At 41.0% G+C, this 22,252-nt stretch overlaps 2 protein-coding genes across 5 annotated transcripts in view; both read left to right on the forward strand.

Annotated features, from left to right (window-relative positions):
• The window catches only part of Rab32 (RAS oncogene family member Rab32), a 23,266-nt gene extending 4,440 nt beyond the window's left edge, over positions 1-18,826 (forward strand). Inside the window, exons 1-6 of one of the 4 annotated variants that reach the window (XM_018034417.2) lie at positions 5,831-10,887; positions 11,326-11,766; positions 12,189-12,724; positions 15,350-15,578; positions 15,687-16,012; positions 16,576-18,826. In XM_018034417.2, the coding sequence (XP_017889906.1) occupies positions 10,569-10,887; positions 11,326-11,766; positions 12,189-12,724; positions 15,350-15,578; positions 15,687-16,012; positions 16,576-16,689 (1,965 nt within the window). In that variant the 5' untranslated portion in view covers positions 5,831-10,568 and the 3' untranslated portion in view covers positions 16,690-18,826. The other 3 variants (XM_018034418.2, XM_026818308.1, XM_018034419.2) reach the window with 3 other exon arrangements.
• Positions 18,827-19,388: 562 nt separating this feature from the next.
• LOC108630528 (protein scarlet) overlaps positions 19,389-22,252 on the forward strand; it is a 4,342-nt gene continuing 1,478 nt past the window's right edge. Inside the window, exons 1-9 of the mRNA XM_018033865.2 lie at positions 19,389-19,637; positions 19,718-19,766; positions 19,826-20,006; positions 20,069-20,261; positions 20,324-20,513; positions 20,611-20,796; positions 20,853-20,955; positions 21,098-21,319; positions 21,807-22,048. Coding sequence (XP_017889354.1) covers positions 19,487-19,637; positions 19,718-19,766; positions 19,826-20,006; positions 20,069-20,261; positions 20,324-20,513; positions 20,611-20,796; positions 20,853-20,955; positions 21,098-21,319; positions 21,807-22,048 — 1,517 coding nt within the window. The 5' untranslated portion in view covers positions 19,389-19,486. The remainder of the gene's footprint in view (positions 19,638-19,717; positions 19,767-19,825; positions 20,007-20,068; positions 20,262-20,323; positions 20,514-20,610; positions 20,797-20,852; positions 20,956-21,097; positions 21,320-21,806; positions 22,049-22,252) is intronic.

Consider the following 22,252-nt stretch of genomic DNA (forward strand, 5'->3'; position numbering starts at 1 on the left):
CTTCTATACTTTTTAGCACGTAGCTATTTATTATTAGCATTATTCTTCCGACGTCTGATTTCTTTTTAATTATAGGAAATGCGTTTTTCTAAGGTACATAAACTTTTGGGATTGACTGTATAGCCAATACGTCCTTAAATTCATAAAGCAAATTGAACTACCAAACTCGGTTCGATTCCTCGTCTGACCATAACGGGCAATACTACTGAAAACTAACTATGCTTTCGAACCGAATTAACTGGACTCATTATCAGTTACGGGCAGTTCAACTAAATTTTACATTGTGGAGTCTTAATTTGAGTATAATCAGCTTTCGTAAATGAGAAACATATTTTGTAACATTACTATTTACTTGAATCGAATTCCTATTGTTTGACAAAAGCAATTAACGACGGTTGACGTCCACGTTATTAAAGCAACAAACACGTGTGCCAATAATAAAATACTTATTAGGCAGCCATAATCCGGACGATAAGCGTGTTTAACGAGGCGTGCAACTGTTGGCACATCCCGTTCGTAAAACGCGATTAATTGGACCGTGCCTAAGTCATTCCGTGTCGCCACTAAAGGTAACGCCAAAAGTCAACTGCATCTGATTCACTTTCCTAGCTGTCCTTTTGATAAAAAGTCTGATTGAGACGACCAATGGATTAAAAAATTATGCTCATGGAATATATTCTTTATATAACTTTTCATTGTGACGATTTCTCAATAGTTCTTGAAACTAAGGAAACGAAAGTTGATACGTCGACTGATTTCTATTGCCACCAGAGAAGAAAGACAATGAATCGAGACTTTGGCGCGACGTCAATCTAAAGAGTTTTATTTCTTGGTTACTGTAGATTAGGAGACTAGCTATCGGTCTTTATCAGACTTGACCCCGACTAACGGTGTAATCACGGGGTCCTAGCCATGGTTATCGAGCAAACACCATCGCGTAGAATCGACTGTTCTTAACATCACTTAGAGCATGTAAATCGTTTCAAAAGTGTAATGGGAAGTTCTGACGCAACGAGAGATAAACATAATATAAAAAATTCGTTTCACTTTTTTCATGATAGTTCCAGACAAGTTGCATCATTCCCAAATTCCAGGAACTGACAATTACTTATTTAGATATTGCCCGAAGAGAATATCTTTCACTCACTATTTCGGTCTCGATTTATAAATGTAATACCAGCGAGAATTTCCTAATAATCATAATCTAATCTCGTTTCCTATCACTGCTTCTTTGATTCATTTTCTTTCGACTATTTTCGTAGCGAAACGGTGGCGTGCGACATGATGTCGACGCGTATTGTCAACGCCGGAAATTAATGGTTAAAACTGGTAATTACCGTTCTTTCTTCCCCGTATCCCCTTTATCTTTCTCCATTTTCAGCGACGAGCGTCATAACGTTGTTATTCCCGCCGTGGCTTCTTTATCAGAAGCGTCTCTTTATCCAGCAATTAGCGTGCCACTTATCGATCCCGTGTCGCGAAAGGTCGCGGCTAATTTCATGAAACCCGGGCCAATCCGCTTTTGGGAAACGTTCCATTTACTTTAACCGTTGCAAAGTTAATTAATCTTGATACCGATTCGGGTAATTAGCAAAACACGATATTGTTTTATCTCGTTCGAGTCAAATATTGTTGCTTGTGAAACAGTTTGTTGACGATGAAATTAAAGAAGTTCGGTCCAACTGGTCAATAGATTCTCGATGAACTTTTACAAAATGAATAATCAATTGGGCAACGTTATTGGAATTTTATTATCAGGTAAGTCAGTTTCATTTTAAGCAACGTCAATTGTGGGATTGACACAAATTCAATCGTGTCAAGTTTCTGTCTACCGTAAAGAACCGATTGCATCGTCTCGTTAATAAGGAATAAATTTCCAAGTTTTATAAAATAAATAAACAATTTGTAGGATTTCTAGTCAGATAAATCAGTTTCATGTTCCTGTTATGTATTTCATTTTAATTTAGCAACCTCGATCGAATCACTGACACAAATTCAGTCGTCTATCTACCGCCGCAAGCACCGTCAAACCAGCTGTCAATTATAGCTCGACAATAATTTCTACGCTCGATCTGTAATTCTTTTTTGCCCTCCCTCCCTTTCACCCTCTGTTTTCGCTGTTAATAAATAATCGCGGTTGTTGAACTATAGATAATGCGTAAAAATAATTGAACGAGATTCACTCGGCTATTTTTACCACCGGAAGGCTTCGATCTTTGTTTCACAAAATCATTGACGAAATTGTTATATAAATAAACTTTATTTCGCTCCTATTTCTCTTTAGTTTCTCGATATTTTTACACGTCGTTTTCCTGTTTCCGCCTGTTTTCCTGTTTTGTTCTATGGTAAACGACGTTATAAATAAAATGTTTGTAAATGTTATAAAATAAAATGTGTTTTAAAATGTATTTTCGTATTGCATTGAATATGTAGTTCAGTGATAAGAATGGAAGAGAATAAGAATTTCTGGTAATGCTAGAAAAGTCTATTTGATAAATATCAATTTTTATATCCAACAGACGTGGACCGATAGAGCGGCTGTTTTTGATGTAATTCGGAAAGCGTGAAAGAGATCATCGGAGGTTAAAGAAAACACGTCGAAACCAGTAATGGAATTGAAGTTTCTGGCAGGGCAAGGAATTCATTATCTCGCCGAGATATTATGGAGAGTCGGAAGCGTGGCTAATGATCCACGAACTCTATGTTTGCTTCATTGATTAGGGATCCATAAATGACGATTGTTTTGTCGTTGCACTCAAGTTCGTTGTTGCACAAATAACAGGGACCAGAACGTTCCCCCGATAAGAGGCGCGTGTTCCAATGCGTAATTATTGAATTACTACTGATACCGTTGTCAATCTCGTTCCTCATTATGTTAACTTCTAGATATTTCTGTTTTCGGGAATCGCTGACACTCCCATTGTTTACGATGCAAGTCACGCTGCTGTGTAACGCGTAGTTTAGTGCGACCATTGTGACACGAATGCTATATTAAAATGGTCACAAAATCTTTAAAACATTTTTCTACCTGTTTTCAGCGACTCTAATAAAAACAGTTAACAGTTAGACTTTTAGTATCAACCCTTGCCAGACTTGTCCAGCTTTTTTCTAGATGAAACATTCCTCTTTGCGAATATTGAAACTTTTTTGCGAGGGTAAACCCGTGCTCGAATCGACGACAGGGATTTATCGCGTAGAAACGGTGCAATTGCCTGTGGACGGGCGACAGAGAGAACGTGTAGGGCTTCCGGCACTTGGGCCCGCGCCATTGCAATCGATACTCGTTGCAATAAACCGTGGTTAATATTCTGCATTATGTCTCGAACGCATCCACCATTCCGCGAGAATGCGTTTCCAAACGAGAGACTTGGGATCAAAGATATTAACGTGTAAAGGGCAAAAATTTGGATTATTAAATTCCTGCCATAAGAAGAATTACTGAGAGAATACTATTTTTAAATAAAATGTACAGTTACTATCTAACTACGAAATAAGTAGTATGCGATTTTCTTTTTATAACGGAGACTGAAGTGCTCATGAAAGCTTCCCCTGCATCCTTTTAGGGAGCAGGGCTTTTAAGCGCCGAGGGTTTCAAAGGCAGAGTACTTTCAGGACTGTATCACTTAGACCGAACGATTTACGACTGAGAATTTTGTTCGCGGCGTTATCATGTAAAACCTCGATGTTACGTTGAAAATAATAATACTCTGGTGAAATCTGACGAGGAAAGAGGCCACGCGACGGACGTCAGCGCGTCGTCGTCTGAACGCGTCGGGATCGTGGCTACAAGCGAGGCGCCTAAGCATCACTTTTTACCATCGCGCGCGCTGATAACGCGTCGTTAAACGATAAGGACCACAGGCTAACCCCGGGCCAATAAATGCGGAGACTTTGCGCTCGAGCGACGCATATTACCACGCGTTCCTTCCATGAATTCACGTTTCTCGTACGCTCTCCCTTTCGCGTCTTAAATATGAAGTGGATCTTAGACATCGTTGAGCATCGTTATATGTATAAATTTCGTTCGGTGCCTCTGTTTCTCTCGATAATATCCTAATGAGATTCCGCTGATCGTGAGTTGAAGACGTTTCGTGAGAAGTTCCTGTGGTGATTCCTGTGAGAAATTTTCAAGGCTCGCTGTTGAACGTCGAGCTGAACTATTGTGTCGGAGTGAAGACATTGACCTTAAATCTCGTTGAACGGTGAACTGAAATTTCTAGATCTATCGCTCGTGAAAGGAAGAGATCGTTGGAAAGTCTGAGAAAATTCAGGATCTTACACACTGATCAAAGCCTAATTGTTCGACGAGCTTAAAAATATAGCACTGTGCTGACTCGTCGTGAGACTGACTTCAAAGTATCAACGTTAAAGTATTATAAAGTGACGATACCGAGATAAACACTTTCAGTGTATTCTACAAACATAACCGGAAGTATTAGAACACAGTATAAGATCGTGTTCTTTGAAATAATAAAAGATGCTAGATCGTAATGTGGTACTAGTTTTGCGCACCAGACAAGAGAGAACCGAGAGGCGATTGAGGCACAAGAAAGAGGCGAACCCTCCACCGATGGAACCACCCCCGCAGCTGCTGAACAATAATTACCTGTACAGCGATCTGAACATGAACTTCAGCGAGAACGCTAAGCAGCGAACGGCCAAAACGAAAAAGGTAGGCCAACATTCCCACTGATGAAACGTTGCATCAGATTTCTGATACCAACGATTAAAAATTTGTATGTACGCATCTTATGAATTAATTGCCTCGAGGATAAACATCAATTATGCGAATCACGTAGGTGACGAGATTGCCGTTTCATGTGAAATATGGTTGATTTCACGGATGCTAGCGTCACTTAACGTCAAAAGTTATTGCCACTAATTAATCAACAAGTAAAACGATTGCCAACGATGTATTACGCGCGTGGTCGGTTACACGCTCTATCCTTCGTATTTACATAGGTAGAACTTTACGTAATCCATGGATCGTTTATGTAAGAACAAAACCCCGGTCCATTTCACTTTCATCTCTTATCAGTAGAACTGGTTTAGGCATCGGATTACATGTGTTCACGATAAATAGACTGCGAAACATAATTAAAAAATTGCAACATTCATTTGATTTTCTCTACTTTTACCTGTTTATATTTTCTTATGAATGGTGAAAATTTATGATAATTCCATTCTTATGCTATCTGAAATTCTATTTATAACCACCCTTAAGGACGTTCACCCTCTACGTTGCTCGTGGCTTGCAAGCGTCACTGTCATCATTTATCAAGCTTTCGCATTGAATGACTCTATTCTATTATAGGATACACTGGGTATGAATTTAGCGCAACTAGTTATAAATAGATGCTACATAGAAACTTCAGTACATGAGATGAATTCTCAAACATCTGAAACGATAAAATTGAAGAAATATTATAAAGTCTAGTGCTAACCACAAGTAGGTAGATTTCACGGGAAGAAAGGAGCAGTGTCGTGATCTCAGGTTATTGCACTTTCTCCGACTAACTATCGTCGTGAGAGAATCTTCTTTGAACGGTACCGGAGCGAAAATAATTAGATTTCGAGGCAGCTCAAAGAGGATACCGGAAGACGATGCAACGCGTTTCGTAACCACCGACAGTTTGACGTCCGTTTCCGGGTTCTCTCTCATCTATAATTATCTACCCTTTGAAATTCTTACCATTATCGTTAATCAATCTCTAACAATGGTATTCATGTAATGTTCTTGTTATTAAATTATATCTTTTAAGTGGATCACAAGTCGAAGTTCTTTTCAGTCTTTCTTCTTTAAATAGATAATCAGTATTTACCTTGTACCATTTATTTTCACAAATGGATTAGAAGTACTTTTTAGTTACGAGAAGTGAATTTGACGGATATGATAAACTTTTCAATAGAATATTTTTTGCGACGAAGAGGATTAACGTTTGAAAAGTACAGACGCAAACGCGTGGAGAAATGGACAGTGGTGTAGAATAACGGCGCGAGGGACGAACTTGTAGGATGTCTTGTCAGTCAACAGCCTCAGGTATTCATGGGATTCTCCCCTTCGAAGCGACGAGGCTGCACGTCGCTCGTAATTTGGCTTACTGTCGACCTTTTACCCGAGCTTTCATCGCGGACTCTTTTTCTCTTTCTACGCAAACCGCGAAATGACAGACAGTCAGTCATACAGACTTATTTTATGATCGCAATTCATCTAGAATTAATTCAGTCTCGTATGGAATATTACAATTTATGTAACTATGGTAACAGGAATGTTTTTTTTTTTATTAAAGCCATCTCATTACACGTGATTGATGTCACATTAATTTGTGTTCTAATACTTGCCACCTTCGCAGCTACATTATTATCTGCTAGTTACGTAAATATATTTGCCGGGGTTCGTCAGATATGCAGCAAGATATTAAAATTATATAAATGCCTGCAGAAACGAATGCAAGAAAACAATATTCCTCTCATAAAAAGATAACCACTCGATGTTTTGCATGTTTACTTAATTGAAGAGCTTTTTCATGAATCACGTGTCGAATCTCGGTCTTCCTTACGATTTTTCCGACCGTCGCGTCGTTTCGTTACGTACGCTAATTAATTATATATTCACGGCGCGTAGAAACGCGTTGCTCATCCTCGCTTATTTACGACTGCACCGCTCTTAAAAGAATCTGTTCGACGTTTCCATTGTAAGGGGGTAGCGCTCGGGATCATTTGTAAAGATGATTAATTGAATCTCGAGAAATGATGCGACAATCATTTTTCTTCTGTCGAGTAATAAATGAATTGGAAGATGCTTGAAATTCGTCTTGAATAAATGTGATTGTGTTCGATGTTTCGTGAGAGTCGCGAAACTAGATCAAAGATTTCTTTAGGTCAGGGTTCTTCACTAACAAGTCTGTTCGAGGGTTGATCGATAAACGAGGTGCGCCTTGCGAACAATTCTGGTGGATTTAACACAAGCGTCCATTCTTCTTAACATCTTTTAGTACTTCATATCGTATTTGAACGCTTTTAATGGCTGTCCCAGTTTATTCTTAATAGAATAGATATATCGATATGTGCAATAGCCAGATATTGCGATTTTAATGAATTAAATTATATATTTACAAATCATATCCACGTATAAAAAACACTAATTATAATCAGTTTGCATGGATCGTACATAAGGGAAACGCGTTTTACTCGGACGAGTGGAGAACCGTAATTACACCGCGGCAGCTGATTAACGTGGCCAGGGACGAAACGTTTTCTTGGCCGATGTAATGTGACGAATTAATGGGGCGTACGGTGATCACCGTGATTTATCGATCGTTTGTCTCAGAGCTAGCATCCTTGTTCTTCGATCCAAAATTAATCTAGGTCAACACATACTCTATAATCTACTGTTTTAATAATTTTTTTGTACAAATCGTTGGAACTCTTAAAAAATGTCTGATTCCTTGAAGAATTGCTAATTTTCGATTTGCAATCAAGTCCCTTCGCGTCGCAAAGATATTGTTACGTGACCATTGTGCGTCCGATGACTGACCTACTGATTTAGCATTTGATCGATCAAGACGCCGGCGAGAAGAACTCGCGAGAATACGGTTTTCCATTTTTACTGTCGACAAGTGAATTAATAATTCTGTCGTGTTTATCGCATTCACGTGGTATTGCTCAATACTCGTCATCGAATTACGTTCATGTGGAAGATCTTGCTCGTAACTCTGTACCGCGAATGTGAAAAAAAAATAGCGAGATCAAACTGTACAAATTATCCATACGAAGCACGTAATTAGGAGTTTATCTGCGAGTCTCGATGATAGAAATTTTTTCACCAGAGGTCATTAAAATTGTAATCGCTGGGCAAATGATAAATCAATGGAGCGGTTAGAATGAAAACTCGCATGTGGTATTACCGGAGGTCGTGCGAATTTATCGGGATCGTAGTGAAACCAGTATCTTACATAAAGCACCCCGACGACGATGGAATTGTATGGCGACGAGACTGTCCTTAAAGGTGACGCGTGATCATTGGGTCCCCATGAATCCGCGAACCAGCACGTACAGATCGCCGATCGATAACGTTAATTGCTCCTGCGGATCGATTAAGAAAACAGATCCGTCTATTTGTACCCTTGCCTTGAGTAAATAACGCGAGTTTTGCGAAATCTTTATATAATCTCGAGGACGTGAATCGATGCTTTTACATTTCTATTTTTCTCATTAGTCCACTTCGAACGTAAGTCACTTCGTTACTCTTTAAAATACTGGTATAACGAGATTAAAGTTGTATCTGGTGTTGAAAATTGTCTCTGATTCATCTGAGGACGCAGTCAATGAATCTCATGAAACTCTCGTTTTCCTCTGAAACGCGGATAGACGATCAGGATTTTAAACGATCGACGAATAATCGCTGCTTTACGTAAGCGTGGTGAGAGGGTACGATAGTAAATACGTGACACATTCAGTAACTTATGCAACCCGCGAATTCTTCTGATTCGCAAAGATTCATAATCTCGTTGCCTCAATACTGAAATGCTCCGCTTTGCGCGATATGCTAATTTTCTTATTTGATCAGGAGACTATCTTGCTCATCTTCTTGGAATAGATTTTATCTGACAATGACTTTGTTGGATTAATGATACGAAAAGGGTAAGCTTCGTGATTTCAAATAAACTTCACATGCAGAGATAACTATTATACATGGAATAAAAATTTCCTCTAAAGCGATACGACGGTGATTTATGTATAATTAATTTAAAGACCATAAACTACGTTCGTCAATTAAGATTATGAGAAGGAAAAATCGTGTGTAATCTTGAGATTGACACGTCGTTAGACTTTGGACTTTATCACTGGCTCATCCCCCGTTAATTAATTACCAGCCTGTCGCGCAATTAGTGCAGAAAAGTGCAAGACGTTGCCTCGCGTAACGCAAGTTCTAAATTAATGCTACTCAGAGTTACACGAATTATCTCGCTATTAAATTATAATACTGTTGAAAGTAGACGACTTTTCCTATAGGAGGATGTAACAATTAATATTTGTACGGCCTTCGAACAACAGATAAAGATACTAATGTTTACCAAGTACTAAAGATTACGTACACATTCCGATGCACTTGGAACAAAACTGTGTTTGTCTCGCATCAAGGATTGAAACCTTAAACAAGTATCATTGTTAAGAAGAGTGTACGTAGAGTACCTATGTTGAAACTATTTTTAGTGCTCAGATATTGAGTTTAATCAACAAATGATCCCTAGATCTGAAGATATTAGTCAATTGATCAGCTGACTCATGTTCTTATCTATGCACATCCTAACATACGTTATACAATATCTTTTATAAAATTAGTTTAATAATTTCCTTCAATAAAAATTATTTTCCAATCGCTCATTCGACCCTATCCCATTCTTAGACTTCAATCTCGTAGAGTCAATCAAGAGTAATGAAGGAATTACTAATCCTTTATCGAGGTAATCTCACGTAATCTGAAAATCTCATCTTGAGTAACCACGGCGGCGGTGGCGGCGGCCGAAACATCCAACTTCGCACGTGAATCGTTTACGTAACGCGCTAGTTGCTCGCCGAGGTGGAGCCGAAGGGAACAGCAGCGTGCAGAAACGGGGGGACGATAGTTGCATGACGAGGCCTTGCGGCTCACCGCGCACCAGCTCCGAGTCCAAGGCACTCGTGTTACGCCTACGTGTTGTCACCGCTACGTGCATCCGTCCGGCCAGGGTACGCTGAGAAACCACGGAAAACTCGTCGAGCTCGTGAACCAGGTGGAGGGGCACCGTCACGCTCCTCCCTGTTATTATGCACGCGTTCCCTTTTTGGCATTTTTCCGCGCGGTGCTCTTAGTCCCGCACCATCGTCCGCGACCGCTGGTCTCTCGAGCCTCTCCTCGTTTTTTTTTTTCGTTCAGTTTTTTCGATTCTAACTGGCAGCACGCGTATGGTGTACGATCGAATAATTGTAAGGGTTCCAAGAGTGAGCCGTCGGGGAGGTTGCGTTCTCCTGATTGAAATTCATTGACGTTTCATTCGAATTATTTCGAACATGTTCGAGCGATTAAGATTATGATCGCGCATACTGTTTACGTCTTCCATTCTGAATCTCGTAAATCGTCACTTGAAATCAGCCAACCACGAGCCAACGAACTATCGCGAGATGTCAAAGACCGCGAGTGCGTCTGAGAAACCGAGCGCGCACGTCCCAGGGTTCTCCATTTCACGACCTAGCCGTCGATCTTGAGTGGTCCAGCCGCGGAAGGCGTTTCCATTCGTCTAGCCCACCCGTCGATCATCGAGGGAAATTATACAAGAATAAAAGTAAAAAAACCGAGTGAGTGGGAGAGTACGCGTCGGATTATCCGTGGCCGGGCTGTGATCGGACCTAGAAAGACGGCTGTTCTAAGGTTTCCGCGTCGGCCGTAGGAAGCCAGCCCGTGGACTACTGTCCGCCAGAGCGAGACACACGAAACGGCGACGCGCGAGGATCGTGCCGAAGCAGCTGCGAAACAAAAGGTACGAGAGCGCCTCTCCTGTCCTCTCTCTGGCCCGTCCGCGTGCGGGATGGATCGGAACGAGAGCGCAAACGAGGGCGGAAGCTCGCCGGACACGGTGATCGCTCGGTCCTCGTCCGAGGAGGACCGGAACAAGTACGCGTGCACCACTTCCGGCGAATACGCGACCGTCGGCGGCAGCAGCTCCAGTCTGGACACTGTCACCGGCGCCGGGGTCGTCGCCGGCGTCGCCGAGGACAAGAAGAAGGGTAGATTCGGCGCGCTGAAGCAGAGTTTTCGGAAAGAGGGCGGACTGTTCAAGATCAGGAAGAAGAGTAAGCCCCTGGACGAACCGGCTGTCGAGACCGAACAGGACGTCGAGGAAAAAGGTTCTTGGTTGAAAAAGGGTGCGGTGGTGGGTGGTCACGTGTGCAAAACCACGGTGATAGGGTTCATAATCGCGTCTCTCGTTTGATAAGAACGATCGGATGCAGTTCTCTCAATTATTTCGAACGAGTGCCCGAGTCATAACGTTGGGACTCCTCTTCGGATGAATGGATTCTTTGAAACGTTAACTGGCATTAATTGCTCGGTATCTCGGCTATTATCGTTAATCTATGGATTTACGTGCTCGACTTTTTCCCAGTGGATTCATTCGTTTCTCACTCTTTGTTCTATGTCACACCTCATACATCCATGTCCATTAGAATTTATCCGAATCGTCGAGACGCCAAGTTATTAGTAATAAGTAGCGATCCACCCTTGCCACCACCGAACGACCCAGTAGGGCTGTTAAAACAAGCTCTGAGACCTTTCTCCCGTGACAGAAGCGGGTTGCAAGCGGAGCCCGGAGGAGGAGGATCGCAAGGACGATGGCTCGCCGTCGACCTTGAAGAAGAAGAAGAAAAAGACGCACTCGCTGGTGCGCAAGCTAAGCCTGAACAAATTTCGCCTGTCGGCCGAGCAGGAGCAGCGGCACACGCCCGAGGGTGGCGACAGCAGCCGATCGCAGAGCCAATCGTCGCAGGAATCGCCCAGTTTGTCAGAGAGTCCGTCTAGGAACGTGAGAAAAAAGGGGCAGGAGGTGATCGAGAGGCTCGGCCATCGCGACGCATCGGCCGATGCAGGGCGACGCGACGTCCCGCCGATCGGATTAGACGCCGAGAAGGGGGAGGCGAGGAAACCGGAGAAACCGGTGAGCACCGTGACCGTAGTGCAACGCAGGTCGCCGTCGTTGACCATCAGGAGCTATCCCAAGAGCAAGCACGGTGAGCGATCCCTCTCTCTCTCTCTCTTTGACGCTCTCTTCTGCACCCTCGAATTGGTTTTGGTTCACTCACTTTGGCTGTGGTTGGGTCTGATGGCCTGTGTAATTCTTTTATCGGTGGCTAGATCGGTCCCTTACTTTCTTCAGAGAAATATACTTAATACTGAGAGATATTGGCACTTAGGGGATTTTTGTATCTTTTTTTAATACTTCACCAAATCTGATTAGAACTTGTCGGTATAGAAACAATTCTACCTGTTAACCCAATACTTAGTCGCACTGCGTACTAACCTAGTTACCTGCCTTCAAAGATGCCATCGGCTCAATACACCACCGCATCATCATCATCATCATCACCATCATCATCGTCATAATCATCATCATCCCTCCGAACTCGCATGAACCTGGTGTCTGCGTGCGCAGATTCCGAAACCGCTGAGAGTTCATCGACGTTGGAAGCTCGTTGCAGTTCGACGCTTCCCTACGCGATTTCGAAATGGCCCGAGCAGAAGAACGATCCTAAGAAAACGAAATTGAACGTGAAGTCGGAGTCCGAGTCCAGCGTGCCCAAGTCCTCGCCGCACGAGGTCAGGCGGAAGTTGTCTTGTCTGGAGGAGAAGCGAGCGATTTTTCAGCGTCGCCTGTTCGACACCACTCGAGATTCCGAGGGGACGGTGATCGCGGTCACTTTGGACGACGACGACAGATCAGCTCCGAAGGAAGAACAGAAACGGGAACCGACCGTCAGAAAGAAGGCTAGGCATATCAGCGTTAAAAAGTTCGATACGTTCTCGACGTTCGAAGGGACCTTCGACGAGGAGACCGGTGTCGGTTACTTAGCGGGCATTGAAGAGGACTATACCGAGAGTTACGACAGACAGAACGAGAACTACGCAGCTACCATGGGGCCCATGATGGGCGAGAGCTCGGAGAAGAAGATTGTCAGTCAGGACAGCATGGTGAGGAGCACTGGCCAGAATTATTTTCATTTATCGATCGTCGACGACGATTTCTGAGTCGCTGCTTTTCTCCGTCTGACCGATTCGAGTACGCGCGATAGACTTGTACTACTTGTCGCGGACACGTCAAGTTGTACTACTAATTCTACCTCATTCTATTTGACCATCACGTTTATACCTGCAATATTCCGTGCAACGATCTCCAAAATCGTTCGAGCTACAGATATTTAAATTAATCGAAGATATTATATCATCGTTTTACAACAAATTCTCTACGTTAAAAATTTGTATGACGAAGTAAACGAGGAAACTCGAGACCTATCGTTTTTCCAAACGCGTACTTTGCATAATCAGGTTTCTCTTTCTCGATATCGACACTCGCCTCAATTTCAAAACACGTTTCTCGGTCTCTATCCGCCGAGAATGCTGCACCGTGTAACTCTATGATGCAGAAATCGTGACGCGGACGCGTTCTGCGGTCCCGGTTTGTGGTACGTCGCGGCGCGAGTCTCCCACCGCCTTTTGTCTCGTGTACTTCTCACCCCTGCCGAGACGAGACTCTCAGATTACGTGGTCTATCTGCATGCCGCCCCCCTATCTCGGTCTAAGCCTAATTGGAATGCGCCTCCGTTTCTGAGAGGAAAATGTAGACAAATTTCCTCTCAAACGACAAAACAATTCCCCGACGAAAGATGTTGAAGACTTCGAAGTGAAAATTAACGACCCATCTATTCCCGATTAATTAAGATTTTTAAACATTCAAGTCTATTAGGATAATGTGACTAGTCGAAGTCGTAGTTCTATGACACGTAATCTTTGTGAACTAAGTAGGTACCCAAGGGTGTACGTGAGTAAGATCACGTTGAAAGATCATTAGAAATTTTCCAGAAGCCTCACTATCGCTACTCGGATAGATACTTAAAATATGGAAAGTTAGCATGTTCTCTCCACAGACATTTCTAGTATTATTTAGAGATAATACTTGTTTATCTACTGTTTATACTACATTTTATCACTTGTAATCTAGCGCTGCAATTTTGCCAAGGAACATATCAGATAAGGAAGCTGACATAAGTAATGTGTGACGGCAATAAACAAATTGTTAACGAACTATCAAGGGACAAAGTGCGGCTGGGATTAAATACGAACACCGTAAAACAGCGTTACGTGTTCTAATTTTACAGCAGACTATGGCTACCACCGCGTTTATGGTTACGCTGCGGTATTTTCCATGGATTATCCTCGCGTGTGACCGTACATAACGTGGATCGTGTTTCTTATCGTTGGTTTATCAGTAGACCGCAGATTTTATGCATTCATGGCAAAATTCGTTCATACAGAATGCACCTAACGTGCAGAACACCAAAAGTATGCACATTATTATTTTTGAAGAATGACAGAAATCTCGATTTGGATATCATTTCTTAAATTGATATCATGAAAATTGTACATAAAAATTTGTAGTCTATTTATCAGAATGGTATTTTATAGCCAACGTAATTGCAAACGTTCCCATATATCAGCTTAAGAAGCTTGTAAAAGATGCTTGAACTTTAACTATCGCGTATCGGTACGTCGTTATGTCGATGTGTCAACGGTTTTAAGATTCGATTGTTTGTCTCGGAACGCCCGGGTGAATCATTCAAGTTTAGCCCGCGGACCAGTTCAGAACGTCGGACGAACGTCCCGCTCGACGATTGTATTTATTATTGTGCACGTGATTCGAGAGACAGCATGGAAGTCGATCAGAGAATCTGGAGGAACTTTCCAGCTTTGTATAATAATATCTCCAGTTTCCAAAAGAAAGTGAACGAGAAAAAGTGGACACTGTGGCGGGTTGGTTTTTCAATTTTTCGTGACATCTTTAAGCCGTGATTGATGGGACTGATTTCTCGTCTGATGAAACTTATTCATTCGTAAATTAACTGAATTTTTCCAAATCAGGTCAAATTATATAACGCGTTTCGATTATTACATCACCAAAAGAATAATTATCAAATTGCTGTAATAATTTATTGCTTCTAGTACATTCATACCACGATAACCATAGTTTTCGTTTTACTCTGCGTCTCGATAAGATAACTAAAATCGTTTACATGAGAATACTTGAACAGAATTTTGGCCGATGGTCCATCAATCAGCGAAGCGAAGGAATTCCAGTGAGAAAAAAAGTTCGAAGTCAATTTCCCTCTCGTTAATTCTATCTTAATTTACGATAACTACTAATCAGTTGTCAAGAGACTCAACAATACAGTTAGTTGCATAATAAAGATAAGGAACATTATTTGTTCCAGCAGTAGACAGAAAATAATAGGAACGTTTGAGATAGCTATTGCTTATTATAGCCTGCCCTGAATAATTTGTTGTGGTCATTATTACCAGACAATAATTTTAATGAACTGTTAATTGAATAATTGCATTCGAAAGTTTAAATACTATCGATTCATACTAATTTTCCTACATAGAAAAAGGAATTATTTCTGTCTCAAGATATTCTTATCACGATGATTCTATGCTAAGCATAATTAGACCGACGATATACCTATTACAATAATCTACTGAATATTGATACGAACGTAAATAGAAATTGGAATTAATCCGATGAAACTCCGTTTATACCCACAGTCGTCACAGAACAACGCGCCTAATGCCGGAGTAGGCGAGAAACGTGAGCACTTGTACAAAATTCTGGTGATCGGCGAGCTGGGAGCTGGGAAGACGTCTATCATCAAGAGATACGTCCATCAGTTTTTCTCGCAGCATTACCGTGCCACCATTGGCGTCGATTTCGCGTTGAAAGTGTTGAACTGGGACCCACACACTATCATAAGGCTGCAACTATGGGACATCGCTGGTAAGTCTTCGTTTCAAAATTCTTGGCATGTTTCCTTTTGATTCATTTATCAATAGTACCACTGCGATTAGGTGTATAAATTTAATAAAAGTGGCGAAATATGTTTAGGTCAAGAGAGGTTTGGCAACATGACGAGAGTATACTACAAGGAAGCGGTGGGTGCGTTCATAGTGTTCGACGTGACGAGGAGTGCGACCCTCGACGCGGTGGTAAAATGGAAACAGGATTTGGACTCGAAGGTCCAACTTCCTGACGGCTCGCCGATTCCTTGCGTGCTCCTGGCCAACAAGTGCGACCAACAGAAGGAGGGTGTCGTGAATTCTCCTACGAAAATGGACGAATATTGCAAGGAAAAGAATTTCTCCGGGTGGTTCGAGACCTCGGCCAAAGAGAACATCAACATCGAGGAGGCTGCACGATTCCTTGTCAATAAAGTGAGTACAGAATCTCCAAGCAGATCGGCAATCGATATTTTGTTCAATGATATATGTAATAAGATGTGTGAAAGATTAGAATTTCCTTTCACTGAATTTCTACGAACAGCAGATAATTGGATTGACATAACGTGAGATGTAGTAATTAATATTGTGATAGATACGAAAATATAAAACGATGTGTAATGAAGTACCGTTCACCGCAAACCGTAGTTCTAGCTGAGTAATTAGATTACAGTAATCAATATTTACTTCGTCGCTTCTCGAGTAATAGATTGCGCTAATCAATACTTTCTTGAGCTACGCACAAGTTATTTACGGCATATCGTACTGTCCCCGCGTACAAAGTTTCCAATTCTCTGATATGAACGAAACGCGAATGAACAAATTAACAATCTTTCAATGATTGTAAGTTATTTATAGACTGATGGTTTTCATGCAGAAAAACATGATCATAGTATCAGTACAAGAAACGTATTCTCAATAGTCATTCAGCTTCTGACGCTCTCAATAGTCACGCCCATTACACTAATTATTTAACATAAATATCCTTGCTGTTTCAGATACTTCAGAACGATCAGTTGATGAAAGGGAACGGCGCCCAGGACCAGGCGGACGGCGAGCGTTTCGCGTTGAATCAATCGCCGACTAATTCAAAGAAATCGTGTTCCTGCTGACGAATCGGTAACTCACCGATAACAAGGTCGTCCGGTCCGTTATCACCGCATCACCGTGCATCCGTCGGTGCCATGACAGGAATGCCCCCTTCTTCCGACGAACCGATCGTCGTCGGATCTCGTCTCGATGACACAAACGTTCACCGTTCGAAATCAACCTTCTCTATCAACGCTTTCCGAGGTCTTAGAAATTGGAACTACTTCTCAAAAATTGTAATACTTTAAAACTAAGTTACGACGAATTCTAATGCTACGTTTGCCAGTGGTTAAAAGCGTCGTTAAACACTGCACTTCATCTTTGTACATACACACGCGTTCGTAAGTTATAGGGTGGCAACGCTGGCGAAGAAGGTTGCTTCGATAAATGAAACAAACCGAGACCGGGCCATTCCAAGAAATCAATTCCAGAAATAAAATTCCACGTTTCATTATTGCTGTACAGTATTGAACTTGAAGGTTTTGTAGCTGCGAACGACGGGACTTGGGAGTGACACAGTCGATATTATTATTTGGCCTGGGAGCAAAGCTTCGAGGGGTGGAAAGAGAGAGCATCGAATATTTTAGAAAAAATATTCTATATATCGTTTCCTGCTTTATTTCTCATTTCCACCCCTCAATCGTGAAAGACTAACAAACGAACCATCTACGCATTCCAGCAATTTTTATATCAATTCTAACTGTTAAGTTCACACCGTCATTTTTATTAAACGACAACGTAGGGCTCTTACATAACAAAATAACTTCACGTAACATAACTTTCTGATCGAGCTCACAGATTAAAGACTAACGATCAAGGGTTTGACAAGAGGATCCTCTCGTTTCTTTTAAACGTACGATGGAAGCATTAACACGACCGTGACTTACTCGAATCGAGAGAATAACAATCAGCCGATCGGCAATTATGATAAACCTAGCTTTTATGTAACAGTGCACCAACGAATTCAGAGATCCGTCAAGGAACCGGTTGAACGTCGGAGAACGTTGCGACCGGTTTCAAGAAAACAATTCCTCTTTTCTAACGAGCTGTAAAGTAGAACATTTTTATACGAATCGTTGAAAATCGTCCACGAGAGGCGAAGAAGGAAATCGAGCGTCCCTGCGTTTTTCAAACGGATACATTTTGTTCATACGATATACAAATTGTATTTATATGTATAAGAAAGTATGTTATATATAGTAAACGTATAATTTATAGTAAAGTCATTGAGATTCAATAGAACGTTTCTGTTTCGACTCAATGTTGACCTCAGCCTCCTCAGGTTATTTAATTAATTCCCCGTTACTAATTATCGACCGAAGCATTCAATCGCAATTCTATCGCAACGTTTCCACGTAATTAAATTCAGACGAAACAGGACGCGAGCGTCCTTATACAATTCTGCGTCATAAAGTAAGTACCTACCACGGAATTCACTTTCACTTCGTGCAGGGCTGATGTAACTATAAAATCTTCCACCGCTATACTTGTCAATTCTATGATCCTAGCTAGTCCCGCTACCATCGATTTAAAGATCATTGCGCACAATTGTTCCAAGTTCTAAATTCTCAACGAAATTCATCCTAATTGATAAGTTCCACGATTTTTAATTATACAACGATGCAATTTGATCGTTCCAAAAATAAGCGTCGCATTTTTGTAGTCGCAGACTATTGATAAGGGAATTGGACGAGGTTTTCTATTGTAATTCATTTTAGGTGTTTTTCTATTGTAATTCATTATGACGAAAATTTCTGAGAATTTCTGCGAGCGTCACCTTGGCGGACAAGGATTCGTGTTCGGTCAGGGTTGTTTCCCGTCAGCTTCGAATAACAAATCTTTCACTCAGCTCGTGTGTGCCTTCGGCCATTCATTCGCGATCTCATAGTCATCGCGCGTGTAATCGCCGTTGCGTAAGTGACACTCGTATCCTTTTTTCTACGATACGTTCTCATACCCGTCCCTCAAACTTGCCATAACTCAGACTTACTACGAATCGATTCCAATTTTTGATAAATGGATTATGCAATAAGTATTGATGAAGTAATTACCTAGCCTAACAGTTATTCTAATTAATTTAAGGTATCTTATTGTAATTAGCGATAAGGAAACGATGTACGATGTTACATATTTTAATAAATTATTTAGCGTTGTTAAGAAGAGAGCATTTTCTTTCCAATTGAATCAACGATTTTTTTAGGTACCATGAGAATCACTGGCATGATTCGGTCTTAATTACGAGCACACGCTCGACGTTTATACCGTTTAAAAGAATTGCATAGGAAACGATGAAACCGTATTTCCTTCTACCCGAACGCGATATCCTTCCTCTGTCCCATCGCATTTTATACTCGCTAATTAATGTGAGTTCTCTATTTTTTTCTTCACCGCAAGTTTTATTTTGCATACAGATCCGTGGTGTAATTCGTAACATAATGGAAGTACATCCGTTGCCTTATCGTTCTTCCAGATATGCAACAATTTCTCAAATCAAGAAGTCAGTAAACAAGGCAACTAAACTTCGTAATGAAACACAGATTGTTCTGCTTATCAAGAAAATTAGAGGATCAAATTAATTATCGCAGGATTAAATTTAATCCGTTTAGAATGTACAAAATCAGAGCGAGAATGAAATTACACGCAACTTCCTGAGATCCCTTAAACTTCATTATCTGTTGTGTCCACAGAAAAATATTATTTATAATTCAAGAAAAGTGCACAAGTTATCTCGTTAGATAACAGAGATAAACAGCGAAGAAGCAGACTCCTGTTCCTGAAACTCGTTTAGAATTTTACCGGGTCTCGCGAAGGAAAGGCAAAATGTTAACTCTGGACTCGGGAAATCCAGAGACGACGCTCGTCTGGAATAATTTGACAGTCGTCCGGCGCGAAAAACCAAACTCTTTGCAAATTGTTTGGAGAAAGTTTAGGAGAAGGCGGTTCCAAGAGACGCGGACGATATTAAATGCAGGTGAAATGTAAAAATAATGTCCCCTCTGATGATTTACATCTGCATATTTGGAATTACGAATAAGTTCCTTTGAATTATAGTGTCTGGCTCTGCTGTGACGGGAAATTTAATCGCCATAATGGGACCCAGGTATAATTACGAATGAAAATTATTTTTATACGAGATACAAAACTATATCTATATTATAGCGGTGCTGGGAAGACAACGCTTTTGGCAAGTCTAGCTGGTAAACTGGAACCAACGAGTGGATCGGTATCGATAAATGGACGAATTGTTTCACGAGATACTTTGTCTGAAGTATCTAGCTACATGCCCCAATTTGATGCATTGCCAATGCCACTCACTGTACAAGAGCACTTGCTGTTTATGGTACTTAATTACTTCACTAATAACGATCATAATTAATAATAAATAAATTGATTTATATTTAGTACGCATTGAAGACGAACTTAAATAAAACGCAAAGGAAATATTCGTCAATTGAATTATTGACAGAACTGAGCCTCATCGATTGCAAAGATCTGTTAATATCAAATTTATCTGGAGGACAGAGGAAGCGACTTTCGTTGGCCAGTGAATTGGTCACTAAACCCAGGATAATCTACTTGGACGAGCCCACGACTGGTGAGGAACGCGATCTTAAAGTTCACGTGAAAGGTCCTCTATACGTAAAACGTATTGCGAAGGCTTGGATACATTTTCTGCGATGCAAGTGGTTCAAACCCTGAGGCTCGTAAGCTTGGAATCAGTAGTCGTTTGCACTATTCACCAGCCAGGAATGGATATATACAATCTCTTCACTCACGTGTTATTGCTATCTACTGGGAGAGTAGGATACTTTGGAACTCGAATGGATGCTACAAATTTTTTCCACAGGTTTTTATAATCGATTAATAAAAGTGTTCCTTCATAAACAATGAAGTGAGAAACAAGAATTTTTAAAGAGAAATTTCTTCAAGCCCAATAAATATAGTTTAGGATACGAATGCCCGGTTGGTTACGACGAGTCTGAATACTACATAAAGCTCTTGTCACCGCGAAAGAGCTGGGACAGCGAGCCCGAGAAACTTATCGATAAAATATGTGAAGCATTCTCGCGCTCCCCCTCGAGAATTCCGGAAATCGCGAACAACGAAATGCTCGATATCGAACCACGAAGGTAATAACTGGAAATCTCTGAAAATCTGTTAAGAAATAGAAATCTATAATTTACAGAGAAGCTGGACGTGTAACGCAGCTCCTCTGGTTAACGTGGAGAGTTTGGACTTTGAACAGAAGAACGATCTGCGACGACTGGATCTCGTGGATCTCTTATTTTGTAAGTTGAACCAACTATCAATAATTTCTTTGAAGATCGCTAGATGAAAAGCATTCTCTGCTTTTTCCTCGGTAAGAATTATGGAATGCAATTTAATGAACACAAAAGGAAAGGGAGAAACTGTAATTGAAATTAATCGCAGCTCTCCATAGCGGCGGTGGCCACTTTTTACACGGGAATTAATCCGCGGACGCAGAACGGTGTGCAAAATGCGAGGGGCGCGTTGTACATGATGAGCTCTGAAATTTCGTTTACGGTCGCCTACTCCGTGATTTACGAATTTCCCGGCCACCTTACGATTTATCTGCGGGAGCGCACCGTTTACAGTTCCGGGCCCTATTACATTGCCACCTTCCTCGGACTGGTAACAATCACGTTTTCCCTTACGCACTTTTTGTATGCTTCGTCACCAGATCATAGATTTAGATGAAAATGAAAAGCTGAATGCGTGTTTCAATATGTAAATGGTAAAAGAAACAGACAGAAAAATTTGCCTTGTATAAGAACGTTATATCTTCTACAGAATTCAATACTAACTACTATTTCATTACTTTCTAGTTCTCAATTTGACAAAAATACAATTGTTTTATTTAAAGTTAGTTGAATATTGTTTATGATTATGATAATAATAAGTAAATGGGAAACTTGACGTCTTTCGTTGATTTCACAACTTTCAGGTGCTTCTTTTCACAAGGCTATAATATTTATTATATTATTGCTACTTAAAATTATGAACGAAAGCAATGTAAGAAGGATTTTATTGGAATAGGAACCAGACATCTCAAACTTGCCCATTTCTTTACCTTTTCATGAAAGGGTTAATTTTTTACTAATTACAAAGAGATTTGCAGATACCAAGGGCCACCCTGAAGGCGCTGATTTTTACGACAGTTATGTACCTGATCCTAATCACTCGGATAGATCTGTTGAACTTTTTAGTCTACTGTCTAACGACGTCGGCCGCAGCAATTTGCGGGACTGCGTACGGTTTAATGTTCTCCAGCTGGGTGGACAACGTCGACGTACTTACATCAATCATGGTACCCATAGACACGCTGTTTCTGTTGACCGCCGGAATGTTTTACAGCCTCAGGTAGGAATTAATCATACTTTGCGAAGACGTTTATGGTTGTAATAAAAAGAAGGAACAAGGCGGCTAATAAATATATGAATACGATGGGAATGAAATATGCAGCGGTGTATGGAAACAGAGTTTGAAATGATGTAAATTTTTAAGGATGTATTGGCTATACAGTCAATTCCAAAAGTTTATGTACTTTAGAAAAACGCATTTCCT

Source organism: Ceratina calcarata, unplaced genomic scaffold, assembly GCF_001652005.2.
Source record: "Ceratina calcarata isolate Rehan_Ccalc_2016 unplaced genomic scaffold, ASM165200v1 scaffold78.2, whole genome shotgun sequence".
Classification (NCBI taxonomy): domain Eukaryota; kingdom Metazoa; phylum Arthropoda; class Insecta; order Hymenoptera; family Apidae; genus Ceratina; species Ceratina calcarata.